The 27,080-nt window shown below is 45.0% G+C and overlaps 1 protein-coding gene across 1 annotated transcript; it reads left to right on the top strand.

Annotated features, from left to right (window-relative positions):
- The first annotated feature begins 743 nt into the window (after nucleotides 1-743).
- Nucleotides 744-27,080, top strand: LOC115463430 (lysozyme C-1-like). Its single transcript, XM_030193907.1, has 4 exons — nucleotides 744-995; nucleotides 16,819-16,977; nucleotides 24,342-24,420; nucleotides 26,846-27,080. The coding sequence occupies exons 1-4, from the start codon at nucleotides 857-859 to the stop codon at nucleotides 26,910-26,912; spliced, it is 444 nt and encodes a 147-aa protein (XP_030049767.1). The 5' UTR covers nucleotides 744-856; the 3' UTR covers nucleotides 26,913-27,080.

Below are 27,080 nucleotides of genomic sequence, written 5' to 3'. Positions count from 1 at the left end.
ATTCACCTCACTCCAAGGGCACTTCCCTTATGACAAGGATAGAAAACATCTCACCTGAGATAGTAGTGAAGACTCGGACACAAGGATCATCATGAAAGGCTGTCACTTCTGTAATGTCACAGGGAGGCTCCAATATTGCTAAAGGTGTCCTTTCAATCTAATTGGAATTCTCATGTGCTAAAATGCAATGCATGGAAATACTGCTTCACAAAGTTTCACTATAACTAGATCTCCATGCCATGCTATCATTAGAGAATTACATCTCTTTAGAAACCTGTAATTTTCCAGCAGCAGAATGTTGGTGCCAATCTCCTTTCTTTTCCCTCACTCTTGATCTGTAAACAGTATAGGCCATGGATGTTTGGTTTCTCAGAACAGGGCAAGGCTCTGATAATAGAAGGAATGCTGTTGCCTAAGACCTTTCTGCTGCTAATTAAAGCAACATTTCTTAACAATATCCAAGTGTAGACCTTTTCAGATCTGCTATGATATTTTCTTGTAGAAATAATGACTGAGTTAAACTACTGAAAGAGGGAGGAGCTAGGAAGGAAACAATACATGTCATTGAGTGATTGGAAAATGTTCTTCAATATCTCAAATAAATGCTTGAGTAATTAGTTAATAATTGATTCTTTTTATTGTTACTTTTCTTTTGTTTGTCACATTTATGTTGAAATTCATATTGGAATGCCTTCTTGCCTTGTCTATCTCTCATATTAATGAGAGGACAAAACATATATAAAGAATCAGGGAGCATCTCTGAGGCTCAGCAGTGAGGACAGCATTGAATCTGCTATTGCAGGGATTTGGCGGGCTATAAATTCTGTAGCATAGCATAGCACAGACAGTGCTAATCATGAAGCCCATTGCCATTGCATTCTTGCTTGGACTTCTAGTCCTGAAGAGTGAAGCCAGAGTCTACAGCAAGTGTGAGCTGGCTTCTGCTTTGAAGCGTGGAGGGATGGCTGGCTACCATGGAATCACCCTTGCTAACTGTAAGCACTAATAATTTTACTTTCTTCCATTATTTCTGTCCTTTGTTTTCCACCAGGTAAACATTGGTATACATTCTTACTTTCCTATCTAAGTAGACATCCTCATATATTCTTTTGTCTTGGTTTACATTCATGATCACATTCTTTTCTTGTTGTGATATACGTGGAGGGGCATAATCTGAAGGGGCCGCCTATCTCTAAGGGCGCCCATCTCCGGGAACGGCTATGAGAAGGGGCGGTCTGAACCGTATTTTCGAAAAAGATGGGGGGCCATCTTTTCTTTTGAAAATACGGTTGGAACCGGCCAAATGCCTAGGATTTGGGCGGATTTGAGATGGGCACCCTCGGTTTTTGGTGATAATGGAATCCGAAGGTGGCCATCTCAAAAACGAACAAATCCAAGGCATTTGGACGTGGGAGGGGCCAGGATTCATAGTGCACTGGTCCCCCTCACATGCCAGGACAGGGCACCCTAGGGGGCACTTTACAAAAATTTTTAAAAAACATTAAATTGCCTCCCAGGTCCATAGTTCCCTTACCTTGGGTGCTGAGACCCCCAAATCCTCCCCAAAACCCACTACCCACAACTGTACACCATTACCATAGCACTTATGGGTGAGGGGGGCATCTACATGTGGGTACAGTGGGGGGGGGGGGGGGGGGTTGGGGGGGGGTCAGAGGGCTCCCATTTACCACCACAAGTGTAACAGCTAGGGGGGGTATGGGCTTGGGTCCACCTGCCTGAAGTGCACTGCACCCACTAAAAACTGCTCCAGGGACCTGCATACTGCTGTCATGGACCTGGGTACGACATTTGAGGCTGGCATAGAGGCTGGGAAAAAAGTTTTTAAAGTTCTTTGTTTTTGTGGGAGGGGGTTAGTGACCACTGGGGGAGTCAGGGGTGGTCATCCCCGATTCCCTCCGGTGGTCATCTGGTCATTTAAGGCACTTTTTTGGGACTTGGTCGTGAAAAAAAAGGGTCCAAAAAAGTGGCCTAAATTCTCGGTAAGAACGCCCTTCTTTTTTCCATTATCGGCCGACAGCGCCCATCTTTTAAGCACACCCCGGCACGCCCCTGTCCCGCCTTCGCTACCCTTCCGACACGCCCCCGGGAACTTTGTTAGTCTCCATGACAGACTGCAGTTGAAGACGCCCAAAATCTGCTTTCGATTATACCGATTTGGGAACCCGCGAGAGAAGGGCGCCCATCTCCTGATTTGGGTCGGAAGATGGGCGCTTTTCTGAAAATCAACTGGATAGTTTTCTTGGTTCATATTCTAGTGGTCTCATGTTGTACTTGTCTTTTTTTGTAAAGAATACGTTACATACAGAAAAGGGCTATTATAAAACTGTACAATAGCATACCCAAATTAAACGTAGGTGCACAGAAACTGCATCTACTTTTAAGGATCAATTCATACATGTTCCCAGGGGCATAATTGGGGTGGAGATGTAAAGCATGTATTTTTCTCTTTAAATATATGTGTAGATACATAGCTTGTGCTTTGGAATACTGACCCGTAAATATTCTCAAGCCTAAAGATCAAAACTTTGAAAAAACAAATGAGATTTTAATGTCTACCAAAACTGAATTCCGCAAATGAATTTCTCTTGGGAGAACATTTCCATAAATAAAGAGTCAAACAGAAAAAAAAACTTGCAGGTGCTGATATTCAGACCACAGGAGTTAGCCCGGCTAACTCCAGCAGTCAACGGTGATACCGGATAGTCAATGCTGGGCTGTTTCTGGTGACCAACACTGAATGTCCAGTTTATTTCTGGCCACTAAGAACATGGGGGCCCTTTTACTAAGCCACGGTTAAAAGTGGCCTGCGGCAGTGTAGGCATGTGTATTAGGCATGCGCTGGGCCAGTTTTTACCGCATCTGCAAATAAGATTTTTTTAAAATGTGATAGGAAAGCAGCATGCATCTAAAACCAACCTGAGCCCTTAATGCCACCCGTTGTTCTAGCAGTAAGGGCTCATGCATTACACACAGTGATCGGTCGGCGCATGCCATCTGCCAATTACCGCTGGAAACGACGCACGTGGGAGGAAATCAAAATTCATCCAGGTTTTATGAGCACATGCCAAATCTGAAATTACCGCCAGGGGGGCATGCTGGCCTGGCAGTAGTCTCATTTGAACACATGCTGTATGTGCGTACAGCCTACCATGGTTTAGTAAAAGGGCCCCATAGCTGGTCAAGTCAGTGTTCAGCACTGGTCGGCTAAGTTCATAGCAGCCAAAGGTAGACCTGCTATTGATGTGGCCAGATTTGGCTGCCAAAATTAGCCAGCAATGCAGTGAAAATCAGCAGTTAACCGGTTATATCATGCAATATAACCGGCTATCCGCTAAGCGCTAACCGGGAATATTCAGCAGGAGACGGCCGGCTATCTCCTGCTGCATATCGGCAGATAGCCGGTTAAGTACCATTTAACCGGCCAGGTGCCGTTCCTGGCCAGTTAAATGGTTTTGAATATCGGCTGGGCAGTCTATTAGAGGAACGGGTATGTATTTGAATGAGAGAATTTGTGTGCTTCTTGGGGTGCCAGTTTTATAAAGAAATATTGACATCTATATTGTTTTATAAAATAAATGTCTTTTCACAACTTTGACATAGGTATCCTGTTATACAATTGCACCCAATTTGCTTTATTCTTTAGGTTCATGCTCCTTTTATTGAATTTTGATTTCAGATGATATCACTTTAAAATGAACACGAAAATATAGAAAATGAAGCTACAGAGAAAAATAGAAAATAAAGAGAAAAAAACTCTATACTAAGCCCCCCCCCCCCCCCCAATTAATGAGAAAAAAAGAAGAAACTAAGGAGCCCTTTTACTAAGCCGCATAGAGGGGCATAATCGAATGGCGCCGGCCAAATAGATGGCCGGCCATCTATTTGGCCAGCGCAACAAAGAGCAGCCCCAAACCGTATTATTGAAAAAGATGGCTGGCCATCTTTCATTTCGATAATACAGTTGGCGCCGGCCAAATATCAGAGTTGGACGGGTTTGAGATGGCCGGCATCGGTTTTCGCCGATAATGGAAACTAATGCCGGTGATCTCAAACCCGGCCAAATCCAAGGCATTTGGTCATGGAAGCAGCCAGCATTTGTAGTGCACTGGTCCCCCTGACATGCCAGGACACCAACCGGGCACCCTAGGGGGCACTGCAGTGGACTTCAAAAATAGCTCCCAGGTGCATAGCTCCCTTACCTTGGATGCTGAGCCCCCCAAAACCACCCCAAATCCCACTACCCACAACTCTACACCACTACCATAGTCCTTATGGGTGAAGGGGGACACCTACATGTGAGTACAGTGGGTTTTGGGGGGGGGGGGTTGGAGGTCTCCCATTTACCACCACAAGTGTAACAGGTAGGGGGGATGGGCCTGGGTCCACCTGCCTGAAGTGCACTGCACTCAGAAAATACTGCTCCATGGACCTGCATACTGTTGTCAGGGAGCTGGGTATGACATTTGAGGCTGGCATTGAGGCTGGCAAAAAAATATATTTTTTTTTGGTGGGAGGGGGTTGGTGACTATTGAGGGAGTAAGGGGAGGTCATCCCCGATTCCCTCCGGTGGTCATGTGGTCAGTTGGGGCACCTTTTTGAAGCTTGGTCCTGAAATAAAAGGGACCAAGTGAAGCCAGCAAAATGCTCGTCAAGGCCGGCTTTCTTTTTTCCATTATCGGGCGAAGCCGGCCATCTCGTACCACGCCTCCATCCCTCCCCTGTCCCGCCTTCACTACCCTACCGACATGCCCCCTTGAAGTTTGGCCGACTCCGCGACGGAAAGCAGTTGGTGCCAGCCAAAATCGGCTTTCGATTATAGCGATTTGGCCGGGTTCAGGAGATCGCCGGCCATCTCCCAGTTTGTGTCGGAAGATGGCTGGCGATCTCCTTCGAAAATGACCTGGATAGGTTCCTACAATTGCACAATGCCTGTCAATTTTGAACTATTGCCCAGCTACCGCGTGGCCTGGGTGGTAATTCCATTTATTACTTGCGTTCAGTACACGCGTTTGAATATATTTTCTATTTTCGCATGTGTAGCGCTAACCATTAGCACATGCTAACTGTGTAAGCACCCATGGCGCCTACACAGTTAGCGTGCACTAATTTTTGGCACATGCTAAAAAATCTAGCGCACCTTAGTAAACAGGTCCTTTAGTCAGTCTAGACCAAAACATTTAAATTGTAGCCATGGACATTTTGGTTTTGTTCCATTATGGCAGAAAAACGTCCTAGTGTTAGGAACTCCCTAATCCTGCCTCCGACATGCCCACTTGTGATCTGGGCATGTTTATCTATGCAGACAAACTGCATAGATAAACATCTGCAAAATAGGTTTTGAAAATAGTGATTTGAACATTTTGGCAAGCAAAATGCTCAAATGCTACTTTATGCCACTTTTGTAAACATTTGTTTTTTTGAAAATGAGTCTCATACCGCCTTATTTTCAAAAGAGAAAGACGCCCATATTTAGACCCAAATCGGAAGATGGGCGTCTTTCTCCCGTGTGCGCCCAAATCGATATAATCGAAAGCTGATTTTGGGCATCTTCAACTGCAATCTGTCGCGTAAACGGCCAAAGTTGACGGGGGCGTGTTGGAGGCGTGGTGAAGGCAGGACTGGGGCGTGTTTATCGGCCGAGGAGAGATGGGCGTCCTTGGCCGATAATCAAAAAAAGAAAGGCATTTTTAGCGCGAATTTGGGTCACTTTTTTTGGACCCTTTTTTTTCACGAACAAGTCCCAAAAAAGTGCCCTAAATGACCAGATGACCACCGGAGGGAATCGGGGATGACCACCCCTGACTCCCCCAGTGGTCACTAACCCCCTCCCACCCAAAAAAAACAACTTTAAAACCTTTTTTTTCCAGCCTGTATGCCAGCCTCAAATGTCATACCCAGCTCCATCACAGCAGTATGCAGGTCCCTGGAGCAGTTTTTAGTGGGTGCAGTGGACTTCAGCCAGGTGGACCCAGGCCCACCCCCCCCCTACCTGTTACACTTGTGCTGGTAAATGGGAGCCCTCCAAACCGCCCCCAAAACCCACTGTACCCACATCTAGGTGTCCCCTTCACCCTTAAGTGCTATGGTAATGGTGTGGAGTTGTGGTGAGAGGGTTTGGGGGGGGGGAATTTGGGGGCTCAGCACCCAAGGTAAGGGAGCTATGGACTTCAGAGGTAGTTAACTTTTTTTTTAAATTGTTACAAGTGCCCCCTAGGGTGCCCGGTTAGTGTGCTGGCATGTGAGGGGGTCCAGTGCACTATGACTCCTGGCCCCTCCCACGACCCAATGCCTTGGATTTGTTCGTTTTTGATCTGGGCGCCTTCGGTTTCCATTATCGCTGAAAAACGATACCGCCCAGCTCAAATCCACACAAATCAGATGCATTTGGCTGGCACAAACCGTATTATCGGAAAAAAGATGGACACCCATTTTTTTCGAAAATACGGTTTGTCCCGCCCCGTCATGTACCCGTTCTCGGAGATAGACGCCCATTTAGATGGGCGTTCTCGTTCGATTATGCCCCTCATAGTAACCTATGTAACTTTGTAAGTCTATGTGCATTGAAAATGAGCCTCTAACAGGCTCATTTGCGAAAGAAAAGGACGTCTATCTTTCGACATAAATCGGAAGATGGACGTCCTTCTCCCAGAGACTTCCAAATTGGTATAATCAAAACCCGATTTTGAACGTCTTCAAGGGGGTGTGGCAGAGGTGTAGCGAAGGCAGGACTTAGGCGTGCCTAACACTTGGACGTCTTTGACCCATAATCAAAAAAACAAGGACGTCCCTGACGAACACATGGACGTTTTCACCCGGACCTGTTTTTCTTACAAATAAGGCACAAAAAGGTGCCTGAAATGCCCAGATGACCACCGGAGAGAATCGGGATGACCTTCTGTTACTCCCCCAGTGGTCACTAACCCCCTTCCACCCTCAAAAAACATCAGAAGCTTGTCAAACAATTTCCAATCAGAGTTCCTGGTCCTCCTCAGCTGCTCATTCTTCATAATGATGGGGTCCTGGTCTATTCTTTGCAGTAGATGATTGGAGGGTGGTTGTCCCAGTTCTTTGAGGAGTGGACCAATATTACCACAGATCAATGGGTTCTAGAACTTATCAAAGAAGACTACAAATTAGAATTGTCCTCTCTCATTGTAGATTTTTTTTCTTGAAATGCCCGTGCAAGAGTTCTTGCAAGCGGGCAGTGATTCTTTCCACTCTTCTCTTTTGAAAGGACATTGTAATGGTGGTTCCAGTGCCCTTGTATGAGCCCGATCAAGGCCACTACTCTGTTTACTTTGTGGTGCTGAAGAAAGGAGGGATTTTCTGTCCTGTGTGCAACCTCAAGAATGTCAACAAGTTTCTACAGGTCATGCATTTTCGTATGGAGACCTTATGCTTGGTTATGGCGACTGTTCAGCCTACGGAGTATCTCACTGGGACTAGATCTAAAAGAAGCATACTTACACATTTCCATTTAGCCATCTCATCAGGGCTTCCTCAGGTTTGTGATTTTGGGGTCAGCACTTTCAGTTCTAGGCAATGCCCTTCGACCTTGTGACAGCTCCTGAACCTTTTCCAAGGTTTTGGTAGTAGTGGCATTTCTGAGGAGATCAGAGTACACCCCTATTTGGATGGCTGGCTGATCACGGCTTCTTCAGCTCAGGAGAGTCATTGAGCCGTTGCCAGGGTGATTTCTCTCTTGCAATCCCTAGGTTGGATGAACAACTTCCCCAAAAGTTCCATCTGGGAGTTCGTTTCAACATGGCTCAGAGCAAGGTATTTTTGTTGGATCAAAGAAGGATCAAATTGCAGAACCAGATTCACCTCTCGCGCATTGGATTATGTCTAGGTTCTGGGCTCCATGGCAGTGAGGTTAGATGTGGTGCTGTGGGCCAGAGCTCACATGTGTCTACTTCAGTCCCTATTGAGCCAGTGGACACTGGTTACTCAGGACTATGACCATCGGCTGTTGTGGACTCAGGCACAGAGCAGTATGTTATAGTTACAGTTTATTGAACTTGTTTAACTGCTCTAGCTGCAATCTCCTCCGTGGCATGTCTCTGACCACTCTATCCTGGATCGTGGTAGTCTCAGATGCCAGTCTGTCAGGATGAGGGGCACACTGTCTCTAGCACAACACTTAAGGTCTATAGATCGAAATGGAGTCGTTGTGACCCATTATCCATTTAGAGTTAAGAGCAGTTTGCAAGGTTCTTTTGGCCTTTAAACACATTCTACAGGGAAAGCTAGTTTGCATTGTTTCAGACAACATGACAATGGGGGCTTATATAAACAGGCAAGGAGGCACTTGCAGTGCTCTTCTAGCAATGGAGCCTAGCCTGCTCACTTAATGGGTGGAGATACACTTACAGCAGATCTCGGCTACCTACATTGTGGGAACATTTAATATTCAAGCAGACTAGCTCAGCAGGCACTCCTTGGACCTGGGGGAGTGGGAGCTGTCACCAGAAGTCTTCCACCTGATCATTTAGAAGTGGAGTAACCCAATCTGGATCTTATGGCTTCTCATCTAAACGCCAAGGTCCTCGGGATTCTTTAGCAGAAGTTCAGATCAGAGAGACTAGACGCTTTTCTCAAACCCTGACTGGAAGCGCATCTTCTTTGTGTATTTCCTCCATGGTTGATGCAGTGGCGTTCCTGGACTCGATGGCACCTGGGGCGGAGCGCCGATGCGCCCCCCCCCCCGGGTGCAGTGCGCCCCCCCCCCGCTAGATGACACCCCCCCCCCCGGGTGCACGCCGCTGGGGGGTGCCGCGGCGCGCGCCTACTCCTCCAAGTTTGCTAAACTTCGTTTGTTCGCTGCAGCTCCCTCTGCCCCGGAACAGGAAGTAACCTGTTCCAAGGCAGAGGAAGCTGCAGCGAACGAACGAAGTTTAGCAAACTTGGAGGAGCAGGCACACGCCACAGCACCCCCCAGCAGCGTGCACCCGGGGCGGACCGCCCCCACCGCCCCCCCCCCCCCTTGGTACGCCACTGGGTTGATGATAGGTAGGGCCCTCTCCATAATCCCCCTCTTCATCGAGGATTGGTAATTGTGATTTGCACCAGACTAGTCCAGGAGACTGTTGCATGCAGAACTAGTTCGTCTCCTAATGGACAAGCCATTCTGGATGCCCTTGTGTTAGGGGTTGCTTCTTCAAAGGCCCCGTTCAGATGGAGGTTCCATCCCGCTTTGGTCTTGTGGCATGGCTATTGAGCAGTTGAAGTTAAACACCTCAGAGTAAGCTCTTTTTTAAATTTCTACCTTACTCCAGGCAAGAAAGCGTTCTACCTCTTTTGTTTATGCTTGGTTCTTGCAAACCTTTGAAGCATGGTGTTCTAAAAGAGTTTGGTCCCCTTTACAGGCTTCCTCTCATTTTGGCCTTCATACAAGAGGGCCTTAAAGGTCTGGTTTACTATTCTCTAAGAGTACAGGTAGCAGCCCTAGCTTGTTATAGAGGGCGTAATTGTAAATCTTCCTTTGGCCGCTCATCCATCCTCTCTGTCATCCTGGCTCTGAGTGGAATCTTAATCTTGTGTTTTAGTTACTCCAGAAGGCACTGTTTGAGCCTCTGAGGAAAATTACTCTGAAAAACCTCAAGTCTGTTTTTCTGGTCACCATCTTGTCCGCACACAGCATTCTGAGTTAAAGCGTTGTCTTGTAGACAGACATTTCTTAGTTTTTCTGAAGCAGGAATAACCATTCACACAGTTCCTTCGTTTCTATCCAAGATGATGTCTGCATTACACTTGAATCAGACTTTGTTTCTTCCATCATTTCATGAGGAGGATTATCAGGCTGATTTTAAAATACTCCATTTGTTTGATATTCGTAGAGTTCTCATTTAGTACCTTTGAGCTACAGATGAGTTTCGTCGCCGGGCCACCTTTTCATTCTTTTCTCAGGTCCAAACCGTGGAAATTCGGCCTCCAAGCCAACTGGGTTAAGGTGACTATTAAGATCTTTCAACTCCCTGGGTGGAATCTCAGGCTTACTCATCAGACGAACCTGTAGATTGGCCACATGGTCCTCAAGGCATATGTTTTCTAGGCACTGTGGCTTGGATATCGCAGCTGATTCAGAGGTGTCTTTCGGGGCAGCTATTTCTGATTCCCGCCCTAGGTAAGGACTGCTTTGTTATATCCCATAAGTTTCTGGATGCATCTGTTTCTGATGACCAGGAAAGAAAACTTATGTCTTACCCGATACTTATCTTTCTTCTAATCACAGCAGATGAATCCAGAATCCTTCCCTACATTTTTTTCAGTGATGCTATCTGTAATTCAAGTTCTTTGTTTTTAGAATGTTACATTTTCCTGTTCTTTGTCCCAGTTGTAATTTTGTTCATCTCTGTTCTTTGTGAGGAAGGAGAAATATAATTTGGATCCTCAGAAGCTTAGCAGAGATTGGGTGGCAGCACCGGTGGTTAGGAGGCAGGGCTAGTGGTTGGGAGGCGGGGCTAGTGCTGGGCAAACTTCTACGGTCTGTGCACTGAAAATGGTAGATACAAGTACATAAGTATTGCCATACTGGGAAAGACCAAAGGTCCATCAAGCCCAGCATCCTGTTTCCAACAGTGGCCAATCCAGGTCACAAATAACTGGCAAGATCCCAAAAAAGTACAAAACATTCTATACTGCTTATCCCAGAAATAGTGGATTTTCCCAAATCCATTTAATAATGGTCTATGGACTTTTTCTTTAGGAAACCGTCCAAACCTTTTTAAAACTCTGCTAAGCTAACCGCCTTTACCACATTCTCTGGCAACGAATTCCAGAGTCAGGTATACATATAAAGTAGCACATATAAGTTTATCTTGTTGGGCAGACTGGATGGACCGTACAGGTCTTTTTCTGCCGTCACCTACTATGTTACTATCACGCTTATTTTCGAAAGGGAAGGACGCCCATCTTGCGACACAAATCAGGATATGGGCGTCCTTCACGCAAGGGCGCCCAAATCGGCATAATCGAAAGCCGATTTTGGCCGTCCACAACTGCTTGCCATCGTGGGGTCGACAAAAGTTCACAGGGGCGTGTCAGCAGGGTAGCGAAGGCGAGACTGGGGCGTGATTAGGAGATGGGCGTCCTCGGACGATAATCGAAAAAAGAAGGGCGTCCCTTACAAGCACTTGGCCGACTTTACTTGGTCCATTTTGTTTCACAACCAAGCCTCAAAAAGGTGCCCCAACTGACCAGATGACCACCAGAGGGAATCGGGCATGACCTCCCCTTACTCCCCCAGTGGTCACTAACCCCCTCTCACCATAAAAAACAAGTTTAAAAATACTTTTTTGCCATCCTAAATGCCATACTCAGGTCCATCGCAGCAGTATACAGATCCCTGGAGCAGTTGTAGTGGGTGCAATGCACTTCAGGCAGGTGGACCTGGGGGGGATTTGGGGGGCTCAGCACCCAAGGTAAGGGAGCTATGCACCTGGGAGCAATTTCTGAAGTCCACTGCAGTGACCCCTAGAGTGCCCGGTTGGTGTCCTGGCATGTCAGGGAAACCAGTGCACTACAAATGCTGGCTCCTCCCACGACCAAAGGGCTTGGATTTGGACGTTTTTGAGACAGACGTCTTTGGTTTTCTTTATAAGCGAAAACCAAGGTCGCCCATCTCTAAGGTTGGCGATCTCAACATTTAGGTTGACCATCTCTAAAGTCGACCTAAATGTTGAGATTTGGGCGTCCCCGACCGTACTATCGAAACGAAAGATGGATGCCCATCTTGTTTCGATAATACGAGTTTCCCCGCCCCTTCAAGGCGCCGGCCTTAGAGATGGGCACCCTTAGAGATGGGTGCCTCCATTCGATTATGCCCATCCACATTACTATTCAGCTTATTTTCGAAAGAGAAGGGCGCCCATCTTCCAACACAAATCAGGAGATGGGCGCCCTTCTGTCAAGGCTGGCCAAATCGGCATAATCGAAAGCCAATTTTGGTTGGCCTCAACTGCTTTCCATCGCGGGGACAGCGAAAGTTCAAGGGGGTGTGTCGGCAGTGTACAGAAGGCGGGACGGGGCTTGGTTAACAGATGGGCGCCCTCGGCTGATAATGGAAAAAAGAAGGGCGGCCCTGATGAGCATTTGGCCGGTTTTACTTGGTCCATTTATTTTCAGGACCAAGCCTCAAAAAGGTGCCCCAAATGATCAGATGACCACCGGAGGGAATCGGGGATGACCTCCCCTTACTCCCCCAGTGGTCACCAACCCCCTCCCACCCTAAAAAAAAAAAAAAATTAAAAACATTTTTTGGCAACCTCTTTGCCAGCCTGAAATGTCATACCCAGCTCCATGACAGCAGTATGCAGGTCCCTGGAGCAGTTTTAGTGGGTACTGCAATGCACTTCAGACAGGCGGACCCAGGCCCATCCCCCTCTACCTGTTACACTTGTGGTGGTAAATGGGAGCCCTCCAAAACCCACCCGAAACCCACTGTACCCACATGAAGTGCCCCCCTTCACCCAAAAGGGCTATGGTAGTGATATACAGTTGTGGAGAGTGGGTTTTGAGGGGGATTTGGGGGGCTCAGCACCCAAGGGAAGGGAGCTATGTACCTGGGAACAATTATTGAAGTCCACTGCAGTGCCCCCTAGGGTGCCCGGTTGGTGTCCTGGCTCCTCCCATGACCAAATGGCTTGGATTTGGCCAGATTTGAGATGGCCGGCCATCTCTAAGTCCGGCGATCTCAACATTTAGGTTGACCTAAATGTTGAGATCTGGCTGGCCCCGACTGTATTATCGAAACGAAAGATGGACGCCCATCTTGTTCGATAATACGGTTGGCTCCGCCCCTTCCTGGGGCCGTCCCCAGAGATGGGCGCCCCTGTTCGATTATGCCCCTCCACGTTACTTAACATTAGAATTAAAATTAAAATAGGAAGGAACAAGAGGCAGGGAAAAGAGAGTGAAAAGAAAACAAATTGACATGCGTGCATAGGGGATAAACTTGCTGCAAGGGGTAGTGAACGAGGAGATTTATAATTACCAAGGAGCAGAGGTAAACGCTTTAATAAAAAGGTGAGCTTTAAGAAAAGTTTAAATCTTAGAAACAAGAGTTCAGTTCAGAGATGTAAAGGGATATCATTCCATAGGGTGGATGGAGGAGTGGCCTAGTGGTTAGGGTGGTGGACTTTGGTCCTGAGGAACTGAGTTCAAATCCCAGCACAGGCTGCTCCTTGTGACTCTGGCCAGTCATTTAACCCTCCACTGCCCGCTGCATTGAGCCTGCCATGAGTGGGAAAGTGTGGGGTACAAATGTAACAAAAAAAAACTGAGAATGAGGTGTTTTTTGCAAGATATGAGCACACTTGGAGAAACAAGGGCACTACTCAAAGATGCTGTTGGGAGAATGTATGAGATTTATTTATTTATTTCCAAAGTTTTCTATACCACTCTCACTGATGGGCAGAGCAGAATGGTGTACAGGCTACATAACAAAAACAAGAAAGGAACTCCATTAAAACAAGCAATCATACCAAGGGGGAAAATAAGAAAGGGGTAGGAAGGTAGAGGGGAAAAGAGGGTAGGCAGCCTACGCAAATTCAGATGGTAAATTCAATCACACTGTTTGTCCATAAGCTATTTGAAAAAGCCAAGTTTTAAGTAATATCTTAAAATTCCTGAAACAGAGATCACTATGGAGGGTTAGTGGGAGATTATTCCAAGTATGAGATACTAAAGATTTATTTGTTGCATTTGTATCCCACATTTTCCCACCTATTTGCAGGCTCAATGTGGCTTACAATATTACATCATGGCAAGCGCCATTCAAGAGTAGATAAACAATTGGTTACATACAGAAAAAAAAACAAGTGTAAAGATGCCCATAGGAATACATTTGCAATAATTAACAGTGCACTATCAGCAGTTAGACAATGAAGGGAGCTAACAGTTGCATCAGTCGCAATTATGCTCTGCTTCTCAAAATATTTCTCATCCTTATAGTACAATAGTCAGTAGAATAAGGGGCTATGATAGGATCTGTCAGATACACATACCCACCCGTCATATTGAAAGAAACCTTGGAGATTACCTTGAGACAGCTAAAAAGCGAAACATGGATCTATGTCGGTGACAACTGGTCTCTACTATGTATATGTTGATCTGAGCTAAAAGCTAAGTACCCTTTTGATTGGAACAGATATTATGCTATATATGCAAGGAATAAAGAAAAGATTAGAATGCTTTTGAAAAAAATAAAAAACATATAAAAACTATTGAGAATAAAATATGGACTATTGTTAAAGCGTTAAAAATAGGATTAAGGAGGATTACGGTACCGCCCCTATTATGTGCTTGGCTCATTGAATTATTCAGCCAAAGAGGAGATGGGTACGTATATCTGACAGATCCTATCGTAGCCCCTTATTCTACTGACTATTGTACTATAAGGTTGAAAAATATTTGGAGAAGCAGAGCATAATTGCGACTGATGCATAAGAATACATTGGCCTCTAGTGCTTAGCGTGCACCCATTTTTAGCGTACACTAAAAACGCCAGCGTACCTAAGTAAAAGACCCTCTATATGTCCACCGTTTAGTTCTGCCCAGCTCAAGACATGCCTGCTTGGAATCTACACATCATAGTGCCTTTTTCTTTCTAGCATCCCATACTTGGAATAATCTCCCTCTAACCCTCCATAGTAATCTCTGTTTCAGGAATTTTAAGTTATTACTTAAAACTTGGCATGTGCCTCAGGAAGCATAAAAACCTAGCAGTATGGGATAGTAAGCAAGGAAAGGTAATCCAGAGTACCTAATCTTAGGGCCTTGAAAGTGAGAATAGCAACCTTGTATGTGATTTGTGGTTTGATGGGAAGTCAATGTTATTGTTTCAGTAAAGGCATAGTGTGGTTGAAGCCATCGGCATTGCACAGTAACCTAATATTTTGCAGTGTTTGCAGTGTTTAGAGTTTCTTCAATGTAGTGTGAGGTAGACCAGCGTAAACTATATTACAATAGGCTAGACAGGAAGTGAAGAAAGAGAGGACCAGTGCATGAAAATGTTTAGTGTCAAAGAAGTGGCGAATTGCGTGTAGTTGATGGAAGATTAAAAAAGATATAATGGAATTAGAAAAGGTTCAGAGAATTGTGATAAAAATGATAAAGGGGATGGGACGACTTCGCTATGAGGAAAGGCTAAAGCGGCTAGAGCTCTTCATCTTGGAGAAAAGATGGCTGAGGGGAGATATGATAGAGGTCTATAAAATAATGAGTGAAGTGGAACAGGTAGACGTGAATCTCTTGTTTAAATACTAGGACTAGGGGGCATGCAATGAAGCAACAAAGTAGTAAATTTAAAACGAATCAGAGAAAATATTTCTTCACTCAACGTGTAACTAAACTCTGGAATTTGTTGCCAGAGAATGTAGTAAAAGTGGTTAGCTTAGAGGGGTTTAAAAAAGGTTTGGATGGCTTCCTAAAGGAAAAGTCCATAGACTTGAGGAAAAGCCAATAGTTCTAGAATAAGCAGCATAAAATATATTGTACTGTTTTGGGATCTTGCCAGGTACTTGTGACCTGGATTGGCCACTATTGGAAACAGGATGCTAGGCTTGATGGACCTTCGGTCTGTCCCAGTATGGCAATACTTGTGTACTTATGTAAACTAACCTTGATCAGGTGTGATATTTGAGGTAGAAACGAGAGAGAAGAATCAAATATAATGCCCAAATATCCAAAGCCATAAACTGCTGAGAGTGAGGTGCCAAAGAGTGTGATAGGTGAAGGGAGGGAGAGCGATGTGCCTGAGAACAAACAGTTAGTTACAGATGCAAGGCACATCTGCAGTGGCATGAGAGAGGGGGAGACAGGAGATGTGGGTTTGAGCAGAAGAATGTCATCAGCATAGAAATAGGCAGAAATCCCAAAATACTTAATAAGGGCAACAAGGGGACTCAGGTAGAGATCGAAGAGTAGCAGAGAAAGGATTGAACCCTGTGGCACCCCATGATGTAACTCCCTCTGTTTAGAAGTTGTGTCAGAAAGAACGACCTTAAAGTATGATTTGAAAGAAAGGAGGTGAACCATAAGAGGACCATACCAGTAATCCCTAAAGAAGATAGACATGAGAACAGGAGGGAATGGTTAACCAAATCAAAAGCTGTGGCAGGTCTAAGGATAATGCTAAGATAGCCCTGTGTTGAATAAGAAGAGTAGGAGACTAGAATGAAGAATTTGGATGGTGGTAACAATAATCTTAAAGAGAACCCGGTTTTGGATGGGCAAGCAGTGTTCTACCTAAAGGAAAGGGGAGATGCTATTAAACTTTTTGGCACTGTGTATCAATTTAGCTGCTGGGTTTTGAATCAGCTGTAATCTATGTAATTGGTATAATGGTAGACCATGAAGGAGGGAATTACAGTAATCAAGACATGAGATTACCAGGGATTGGATAAGAAGGCGGAGGGAGGATCTGTCAAAGAGAGATCTTGCAAGACATATCTGGTGGAGCACAAAAAATGATTTCTTGATAATCAAGGAGATGTGAGATTTAAAAGTAAGATGATTATCAATAAGGACTCGAAGAATTTTAATATCCTCTTTAACGGGTATGGGCACTCCTGAACTAGAGGGGATTGAGGTGAGACAAGAATGACTCAGTAGAGAAAAGAAAAGAGCTGTGGTTTTAGAGGGATTTAGTTTTCAGTTGATGTTAAGGGATATAAATGACTCCAGACTTATTCAGCCAGTACAGAGTTTGTGCTCTCTTATGTGGTCTCAGAGCTTCACTTTCTATTCCTCTCAAAACTTCTCTTTTGGTAAACCTAGTTCTTCTGTATTTTACAGGGATGTGTTTGGCCTATTATGAGAGTGGCTACAACACTGCAGCTGTGAACAACAATGGGCCCAGCAGGGATTATGGTATTTTCCAGATAAACAGCTACTGGTGGTGCAACGATGGCAAGACCCGAGGCAGCAAGAACGCATGTGGCATCAGTTGTAGCAGTAAGTACAGACAAATCATTTCTTTCCTTCTTAGAATAATATATTTTGCTTTTTATTATTTATGTGTGAAACAGATTTCATTAATGATTCTCGGGCTCCTCTATTGTCCTAAGTTATCTGGATAACAAACTGAATACTGTCACAATCCAGATAGGTTTCAGAACCTCCTTGGCTCACTCACTCTCAGCCCCAGTAAGAGTCTTATAATACTGAGGCAGTTTGTAAGGGTATTCAGAGACACTAGCCAGATAATGCCTCTGAATATCCAGCATCGCAGAACTCATCTGGATAGCAGGTGCTGTTATCTGAACATGTACTTTTGAATATTGACCCAAAAATAATATCAACTCTAAAGATCAAAAACTTGAGTACACAAATAATATTTTAATGCCTACCAAAACCTGAAGTTATTTTCCACCAAATGGATGTGGAGTGGCATGGAGGACTAGCCTAATGGTTACCAGGGAAGCCATATTTATAAATCCTACTGCTGCTCCTTGTGATCATAGACACCACTATGGGGTGGCACAGGATGGCAAATGCCACCCCCCAAAAAATAGCTTGCCACACCTTTGCCACCCCAGATTCACCAGGCATCTTCCACCTAGTTTCACTCCCTGTCCAGCATCTTCCACCCGCCCTCCCCTCGAGGTCCTGCATGTCTCCCACTTCCCTCCTCCGAGCATAGACTGTACCGCATGGTGGCTGAAGGGGAGAGAAGGATGCCATATCAAAAGGAAACAGAGATGCTTGACCACATGGGAAGCAGGGAGGGAGACAGATGTTGGACTGCGGGAAGGGGAGACTCAAGGAGATATGCAGGCCCTGGGATGGGGAATGCAGGAGAAAGGGAAGAGAGGGAAAGAAGTTGAACATTAAGAGGGACCGGTTCACAAAGGGGTGATGCTAGACACAGAGAGAGGAATGGAGACAAAGCAGGCAGGTTCTGAACTTGGGAGAGGGATAGGGATGGATATTCAGAGGAGAAATTACTAGACAGAACAGAAAGGGATGCAGAGGGAATGATGGTGGACATGGAGAGAGAAGAAATATCATATGGACCAGAGACCCTAGGAAGAGCAGAAGATGGATGGGTCTCAGGGATAGGGGAACAGAGTAGAAGATGGATGGGACATAGGGAGGGGAGTAGGGGAACAGAGCAGAAGATGGCAGGGACTTGATTGAGTGGGAAAGTACTGGAGGGCAGAGCAGCGAATAATGAATGGGAGGGATGGAGAGGGAATTTTGAGGGGATAGTGAAAACCTCACAATTAGTAGGCATAAGTTGGGGTATGTTGATGGGTTGGGAAATGAGTGAATTGGGTGGTAAGAAAAAGGGGATGAAGTATGGAGAAAAGTTGAAACATAATGTGAATAATCTGGAAGACTAGAGAGAGGATCACAGGCATTGAAAAGGGATGGGGGTACTGAGGAGGGTATGAGAGGAAGGAGATGAGTTTCTGAGGGATTGAGAATGGAAATGGGGTAAAAACAAAAGTGGTGAAAGAGAGGCAATAGAAGATGGGGAAGAGGGTAAGAGATAGAAGAGACTAGGACCAGCCCAATCAGAAAAAATAAAATGCTCAGACAACAAAGGCAAAAAGAAAAAAAATTATTTTTATTTAATACTTTTTAAGGATTGAAATGTATCCACTTTGGAAAATGTACGTATATTCTAATTTTGTATTTAGCAGAGTTCAGGTGGAAATGCATTTCTGTTTCTCTTTTACTAGCATTACACTGCTTACAGAATCTGGTTTTCTTGGGAAGATCCATTTCAGTTTGTGTCTGGATGTTTTTTTCTGGTTCCCTATTCTGTATTAGGTGAGGGTCTGCCCATGTATGGCTGAGATAAAGAATTCTGCTAGCATGTAGTTTGTGTCTGTGGAGGGATAACAGTCCACCTTTTTCCAGTTTCTCGATATCAGGTACATTGGTATTCTAGGGCCCAGTGTAATATTTACAGCACTGTTAGCTCTGTTATGGTTTGGTAAATTTTCTTTTATAGGCTTTGAGTGATTCCTTTTGCAGGGTTTATGTTATTTTACAAAGCATCTGACCTGTATGAAAGTAGGCTCTGGGGCATTGTCACCCAAAATAAAAATACTCAGGACCGGTTTCCACATCCTGTAGAGTCGCCACACAAACAAAAGCCCATCTGATTAAAAAAAAAATGTCCTGCAGCATTTGCTGTTTCTGAGGTGATAATCACAATCTGAATATTTTTTTTCTGGTGACTTGTAAGGGGGAAAGCTTGCTTGTTGGGGAATATGGAATTTGTGATAGAGAACTGGAGTTTCAGGGTTTATCCTAAGAGTCTGACCAATCTTGTAGAGAATCCAGATTCTGCTCCCTCATTGAATAATGTGTTGAATGATGCTATCAATTATAATGGCGGTCTTATCAGATAGTTAAAACTGGTTGGTTGGATGGCAGGGTATGGGGGTGTGATCTTTATAGATAGAAGGTCATGATGTCTTCTATTGGTAATTTAAAGGTAGGGGAAAAGTGGGGTATGATGTGCAAAAATGTTGTTTTCTTTTGCTCCCCTCCCCCATGCATAGCTTGCCACCCTGTTGTCATCCCAAATATTTCTGTCTAGAGAAACCAAAGCTTGAAACCCCCTTTTAAACTGAGAGGTAGTAAGAAATTCATGAATACACCAAATAACTCAAAAAAGCATATTTTTTTGAATGAAACGAAACCACTTTTTGAATGAAACGAAATATGCTTCTCAAAATTTAGTTCACAAGTAGCATCACTCCTAAGCACTTCATTATGGTATGAAAAGAAAATAAAGCTTGTCCAGAAAAAGATGATCGGTAGATTTCCCCTACTGATCCACAGGACCTCAGTTTTGGTAGAGTTGAGGGAAAATTAATTATGTTTTATCCACTTGGTATTAAACACGCATTAGTTTTTGAAAGAAAATCAGAAAGGTCATTAATCTGAGAGCAACAGGTCCACTAGTCATTTAAACAATAAAGTTCAAAGACCTAATAATCTCCAGTAATGGGCAGAGGTAAACATAAATCAAACCTGGGAGCAAAATAAGCCTCTGAGGAAATCTACAGTACAAATGAATAGTTTAATAGTTTAAAAGATGTGGAGCTTGGAGAAAAGACGGCTGAGGGGAGATATGACAGAGGTCTATAAAATAATGAGTGGAGTGGAACGGGTAGACGTGAATATCTTGTTTACTGTTTCCAAAAATACGAGGACTAGGGGGCATGCGATGAAGCTACAAAGTAGTAAATTTAAAATAGATCGGAGAATATTTTTCTTTACTCAGCATGTAACTAAACTCTGGAATTCGTTCCCAGAGAATGTGGTAAAGGTGGTTAGCTTAACAGGGTTTAAAAAAAGGTTTGGATAGCTTCCTAAAGGAAAAGTCCACAGAGCACTATTAAAATGACTTGGGAAAACTCCACTGCTTATTTCTGGGATAAGCAGCATAAAAGGTATTGAACTTTTTTGGGATCTTGCCAGGTATTTGTGACCTGGATTGGCCACTGTTGGAAACAGGATGCTGGGCTGGATGGACCTTTGGTCTGTGGCAATACTGATGTATTTATGCACTTATTCCTTCTTGATTAAACATAAGATCCTAACCCTCTCATTCAAAGTTCTCCATATAGGATCCCCTTCATGCCTGTCCTCTCTGCTCTCCCCATATACATACCCACCAATCTCCTGCACTCTGCTAATGGGTATCATTGAGCACTTCCTCTGATGAACTGCTCATGTTTTATTCTTTGTGCTGCACTAACCAGATAGAGAAAACATTGGACTGTTCCTGCTGGTTTCATGTTAAGCCCCTGACTCAGCCCTTGTAAGGGTTAAACATGGACATGTTGGGTGGTTAGAGGAAAGTTGTTTACTGATTTTATGTATCTACATTGAATACATTTTGTTTTATTTTACTACGTGGGTCTGCTTTTTTTTTTTCTTCTGCAGCATTTGTGATGGGACAGGTTGAAAGTAACTTTAGCACAGATGAGGTGAATTCATAGATCTGAGATCACCAAAGAAAGGATTAATGGGTCAGAGACTTAATGGGTTGATCTTCTATCATCATACCCTATGGGAGAAATTCTATAAACTGGAGCCTTGATGAAGGTGCCACAATGGGGCACAATTAGTGCCAATTCTGTAATGGCTTTGAAGCATACCAAAGTATTATGGACTACTGACACAAAGCCGCTTCGGAGTGCCAAAATCAATGCTACTACTACTACTACTACTACTATTTAGCATTTCTATAGCGCTACAAGGCATACGCAGTGCTGCACAAACATAGAAGAAAGACAGTCCCTGCTCAAAGAGCTTACAATCTAATATGCTATGTCATGTCAATAGCTGGTGTAAATTGGTATGCCAAAATACACCATGCAGTGTATACATCTGAAAGTATTCTATGCAGAGGCGTAGCCAGACCTCACGGTGGGAGGGGGCCAGAGCCCGAGGTTAGGGGCACATTTTGAGTGCTGCCCCGCCACCCCCCACTGCCCCCACCACCCCGCCGCTGCCCCCCACCACCTCCACGCCTCGCCTCCTCACCCCCACCACCTCGCTCAGCGTCAGCGTGCACAGGAGGAGGAAGAAGAAAGAAGAGCAGGGGGCAGGCAGCAAACACGGCTGCACCGTAGACTGAACTAAAGAAGGCTTCAGCTGGCGGGGGTTGAGGACCCCCGCCAGCCAAACTAGGGGCCCAGATGAAATTTTCAGGGGCCCAGGCCCCATGGCCCTCCATAGCTATGCCCCTGATTTTATGAACTGTGCATGTCACTAGATAAAATGCCCATGACACATCCATGTTACAACCGCATGTCCACTTTCTTTGCAGTCCCGCACTATCCAGCTCATAATCGAAAGTGAGTAAAGGTGGTTATGCCAAAGAGATTAGTCTTCAGGTGTGAACTGGTGTGCCAAAGTTATACAGCAGCAATAAGTCCTAGAGGCTGTATGCAGGTCCCTGGAGCAGTTTTAGTGGGTTCAGTACATTTGCGGGTAGGGGGTTTTGGTGGGGGGTTGGGGGGCTCAGCTCCCAAAGTAAGGGAGCTATGCACGTGGGAGCTTTTCTGAAGTCCACCGCAGTGACCCCTAGGGTGGTTGGTTGGTGTCCTGGCATGTCAGGGGGGCCAGTGCACTAAAAATGCTGGCTCCTCCCACGGCCAAATGTCTTGAATTTGGCCGGGGTTTGAGATGGCCGACATAACTTTCCATTATCGCTAAAAAACTACGCCAGCCATCTCAAACCCTGGCCAAATCCAAGGCATTTGGCTGGCCGGAACCGTATTATCGAAACAAAAGATGACCGGCCATCTTTTTCGAAAATACGGGTCTGGCCAGCTGTTTGCGGCGGCACCAAAATACATCGCCGGCCATGTATTTCGCCGGCGCTGTTCGATTATTCCCCTCCACTGCACCTATGCATGTCTGTTTACAGAATAATGCCTTGCCAATTAATGGCAAGGCATTATTCTTTTCCAGAGATGGGAAGGCGGTAGAACGAGAGGACATGAAATGAGGTTGAAGGGGGGCAGCCTCAGGAAAGATGTCAGGAAGTATTTTTTCACAGAGAGGGTGGTGGATGTTTGGAATGCCCTCCTGCGGGAGGTGGTGGAGATGAAAACGGTAACGGATTTCAAACATGCGTGGGATATGCATAAAGGAATCCTGTGCAGAAGGAATGGATCCTCAGAAGCTTAGCCGAAATTGGGTGGCGGAGCAGGTGGGGGGAAGAGGGGTTGGTGGTTGGGAGACGAGGATAGTGGAGGGCAGACTTATACGGTCTGTGCCAGAGCCGGTGATGGGAGACGGGACTGGTGGTTGGGAGGCGGGAAGTACTGCTGGGCAGACTTGTATGGTCTGTGCCCTGAATAAGGCAGGTACAAATCAAGGTAAGGTATACACATATGTTTGTGTTATAGGGCAGACCGGATGGACCGTGCAGGTCTTTTTCTGCCGTCATCTACTATGGTACTATCCAGCTTATAATCAAAAGTAATCGCCGGCTATTTCCCGACACAAATCGGGATATGGCCGGCAATTTTGCAAAAGCGGCGAAAAGCGTATAATCGAAAGCTACATTTGTGATAGCTTTGCGCTTTCCCATCGCCTCGCCGGCGAAGGGGCGTATTGGCGGCGAAGCGAAGGCGGGACATGGGCAGGCTTGGGCGTGGCTACCAGATGGCCGGCTTTCGCGGATAATGGAAAAATAAAACCCGGCGATAAGCAGTATTTCGCCGGGTTTACTTGGTCCTTTTATTTTCACGACCAAGCCTCAAAAAGGTGCCCCAACTGACCAGATGACCACCGGAGGGAATGGGGGATGACCTCCCCTTACTCCCCCAGTGGTCGCCAACCCCCTCCCACACTAAAATTATTAAAATACAAATCTTTTTTGCCAGCCTGTATGCCAGCCTCAAATGTCATACCCAGCACCTTGACAGCAGTATGCAGGTCCCTGGAACAGTTGTTGTTGGTTGCAGTGGACTGCAGAAAGGCAGAGCCAGGCCCATCCCCCCCTACCTGTTCCACTTGTGGTGGGTAATGTTGAGCCCTCCCAAACCCCCCAAAACCCACTATACCCACATGTAGGTGCCCCCCTTCAGCCCTTAGGGCTAAGGTAATGGTGCACACTTGTGGGCAGTGGGTTTGGGGGGGGGATTTGGGGGACTCAGCACACAAGGGAAGGGTGCTATGCACCCGGAAGCTAATTTGGTTGTTGTTAAAAGATGTTTGAAGTGCCCCCTAGGGTGCCCGGTTGGTGTCCTGGCATGTGAGGGGGACCATTGCACTACAAATGCTGGCTCCTCCCATGGCCAAATACCTTGGATTTCGCAGGTAGGATTTCGCCGGCAGTTTTTTCCATTATCGTGGAGAAACAAAAGTGGCAATCTCAAACCCGGCGAAATCCAAGGCATTTCGCCGGCCCACACCGTATTATCGAAAAAAAGATGGCCGGCCATCTTTTTTGAAAATACGGTTCCGGCCAGCTGTTGCGCCGCCGCCAAAATAGATCGCCGGCGACCTATTTCGCCGGCGACGTTCGATTATTCCCCTCTATGTTACTATGTTGTGTTCATTGGCTCTCTATTCTGCAACATTTGTACACTATTAGTGGCTTCTTTAGGTTCAAATTTATAGAATTGCCTTTCATACTTCTCTCTCGCTCTCTCTCTCTCTCTCTCTCTCTGACACACATTTATGAGAATGATTAAAAAAAACAGGGTGAAAGAACACACAGAGGAAGATCTGAAAAATAGAGAATAAGAGAAGAGACATATGTTCATTCATTGACTTGTTCATTCATTTTTCACTTACATCTTATGTGATCCCACATGTGTTTTATCATTTAGGTCTCTTGAATAATGACATCAGTAATGACATTGCTTGTGCCAAAAGAGTTGTGAGAGATCCCCAGGGAATAAATGCTTGGTAAGTAACAGTCATTAGTGTGACAACTACATGGGATTCTGATGAATAACAGTTTTTGCTTCCATTATTTTCTTTCTGACTTCTAGATAATATATCTTTATGGTTTATGGTTTATTACAATGTGTTATACTGTCTAGCTTATCCAGATCACAGCAGTTTACAATTCAGTAAAAACAAAGACAAATCTCAACATAGTGGTCCATGCCATGGTAATGCCATGACTGGACTGCCGCAATGCCCTGTACTCTGGTCAAACCAAAATGAGTTTGGAGCAGCTCCTACTAATTCAAAAGGCTGCAGCACAACGGATAGAAGGTTGCAAGTACATCACACCCTTCCTGCAAAAGCTACACTGGCTACCGGTACTTTACAGGGCTAAATGTAAAACTCTAAGGGCCCTGTTTAAAAGGCGCACTAGCGTTTTTAGCGCATGGTATAAATTAGTGTGTGCTAGCCATGTAGATGCCCATAATATTCCTATGGGCGCCCACACGGTTAGGGAGCGCTAATTTTTAGTTTGCGCTAAAAATGCTAGTGTGTCTTTCTAAACAGGGCCCTAAGTTTGAGTTTTAAGGTTCCGAGACAAAATGGGCCAGAATACTTAAAGGATACGTTAGAAGTGTATACACCTCTGAGATCTCATCATTAACCGTACCCTCAACAAAAGAAATTGCACAATGTGATTCCCATCAGTATGGAATTTTCTCCCAGAGGGGCTAAATCTAACTCAGAATTACCTCTACTTCAGGAAGTAGATGAAAGCCTGGCTCTTCTCCCACACCTTTAATGCATAGTAACATAGTAGATGACGGCAGTTAAAGACATCCACTCTGTCCAACAAGATAAACTCATATGTATACTTGACCTTGATTTGTCCTTGCCATTTTCAGGGCACAGACCATAGAAATCTGTCCATCATTGGCCTTGTTCTCCAACTTCTAAGTTGTCATTGAAGCCCCACTCCAGCCCATCCAAATCTGTCCAGCCACAATCAGGACACAGACCATAGAAGACTGCCCAGCACTGACATTGCTTTCCAATTACTAGTGTTGTCTTCGAATCACCACTAAGCTTGTTTGGCTCCACACCTTCTATAAAGGATTCTTTTGTGTTTAAGTTATCAAGGTGCAGTAAAAGATTGACTTTTATTACCGCATCTTGATTTCTCACGGGATTCAGCAGCCTGTGGTATCTCAATCCTGTAGGTTGATGAATTCCATTTTAAAGAAATAAAGCTGCTTGTGAGCCCCCCCCCCCCCCCCCACAAGCGGTAATATTTCAGCTGCCTGGGAGCATAGGATTACAAAGTCATGGCCCAATAGGATTTACAGGCAGGGTCCCCCCCGGCTTCCGGGCACCCTCTGGCTGAATTCCCCCCCCCCCCAAAAAAAAAAATCCTACTCTCTCCCCCAGGTCTGTGGGCAGGAGTGATGCCTAGTCAATCATGCTCAGTCTAGCACTAGCCATAAAATGGCACCCCTAGCTGTGGTCTTGCACGACTACTGCTAGGGATCATGTTTTGCATCTCATTACTATGTAACCCGCAGTGATTTAAATATCACTACAGGAAATTTTAGGGCTGCATTAGGACCCTTTAAGTCACATTAAGAGGCAAATAATGCAACTTAAAGCCCTAACTTCCCCCTAAATACCTAAACATGTGTATTTATAAACCTCAAAAAGTGCTATCATGCATTCTTCCAGACACCAACAAAGCTGCTTGCCAATGACAGGTAAAACTATAAGGGATATAACATTAAATAGTGTCTTTGTAAAAGAAAAGAATAAAACGAAGACCAATAATAAATACATAAAACATGAGGAATCCATGTTTCTAGCGGCCATGGCAGCCATTTTAGAGAGGTTGTCGCAATGGGCAGGAGTGAGTCGGCATCTCTCCTGCACATTTCCCTTCTGGACTACCAGGGCAACGGACAGGTAAGCCCACTAACATTAGAAGGGAAGCTTGCAGTTCTGGGGGGGTAGGGGTTGGGGTGAGGCAGGGGAATATAGCAAGGGGGGAGTGGGCATCCTGAAGGAGGCACATCCATTTCTGCAGGTCCCAGTCAATATTCAGCCAGGACCCGCATAAGTTCCGGCAACTGGCACCCTAGGAATTAGCCCCGAATACTCAATGCTGGTGGCTGTTTAAAAAAAACACTGACTGTCACGGGCTGAATAACGACCGGTTAGTTAACGTGTCTTTTGCAGGTGAAAAGATTGATTGTGCTGTGGATAGGGTTCTAATGATGATCCACTTTTCAACACTCTGTACTTTGTTCATGTTTAGGGCAATTTTCAAGGTCATTTCCACTTCACTGAGATTCATAAACTTCTGCAACTATTTGCTAGTCAGATTACTTAGTGGAATCTAGCATGATTAATTGTACTGAAGCACAATGTAACCCTTTTCTTTGGTTTTTAGGGTTGCTTGGAGGAATCACTGCAAAGGAAGAGATCTGAGCAGATTCGTCTCAGGATGCAAACTCTGAAGCAAATATAATAACTGCTTATACTGCATTAGTTCTGCATATAACTTGTGAAGTTACAATCAATTAATAAACTGTTAATTCCATCTAGCATTTCCTATCCTTTGATTATGACATAACCACTGCAATACAAAATTAAAAATAAAACCTGATGCATACCAAAGCACTGAA

Source organism: Microcaecilia unicolor, chromosome 2 (genome assembly GCF_901765095.1).
Source record: "Microcaecilia unicolor chromosome 2, aMicUni1.1, whole genome shotgun sequence".
NCBI lineage: Eukaryota > Metazoa > Chordata > Amphibia > Gymnophiona > Siphonopidae > Microcaecilia > Microcaecilia unicolor.
The sequence above is the reverse complement of the archived record's forward strand: the minus strand, read 5'-3'. Positions and strand labels throughout refer to the sequence as shown.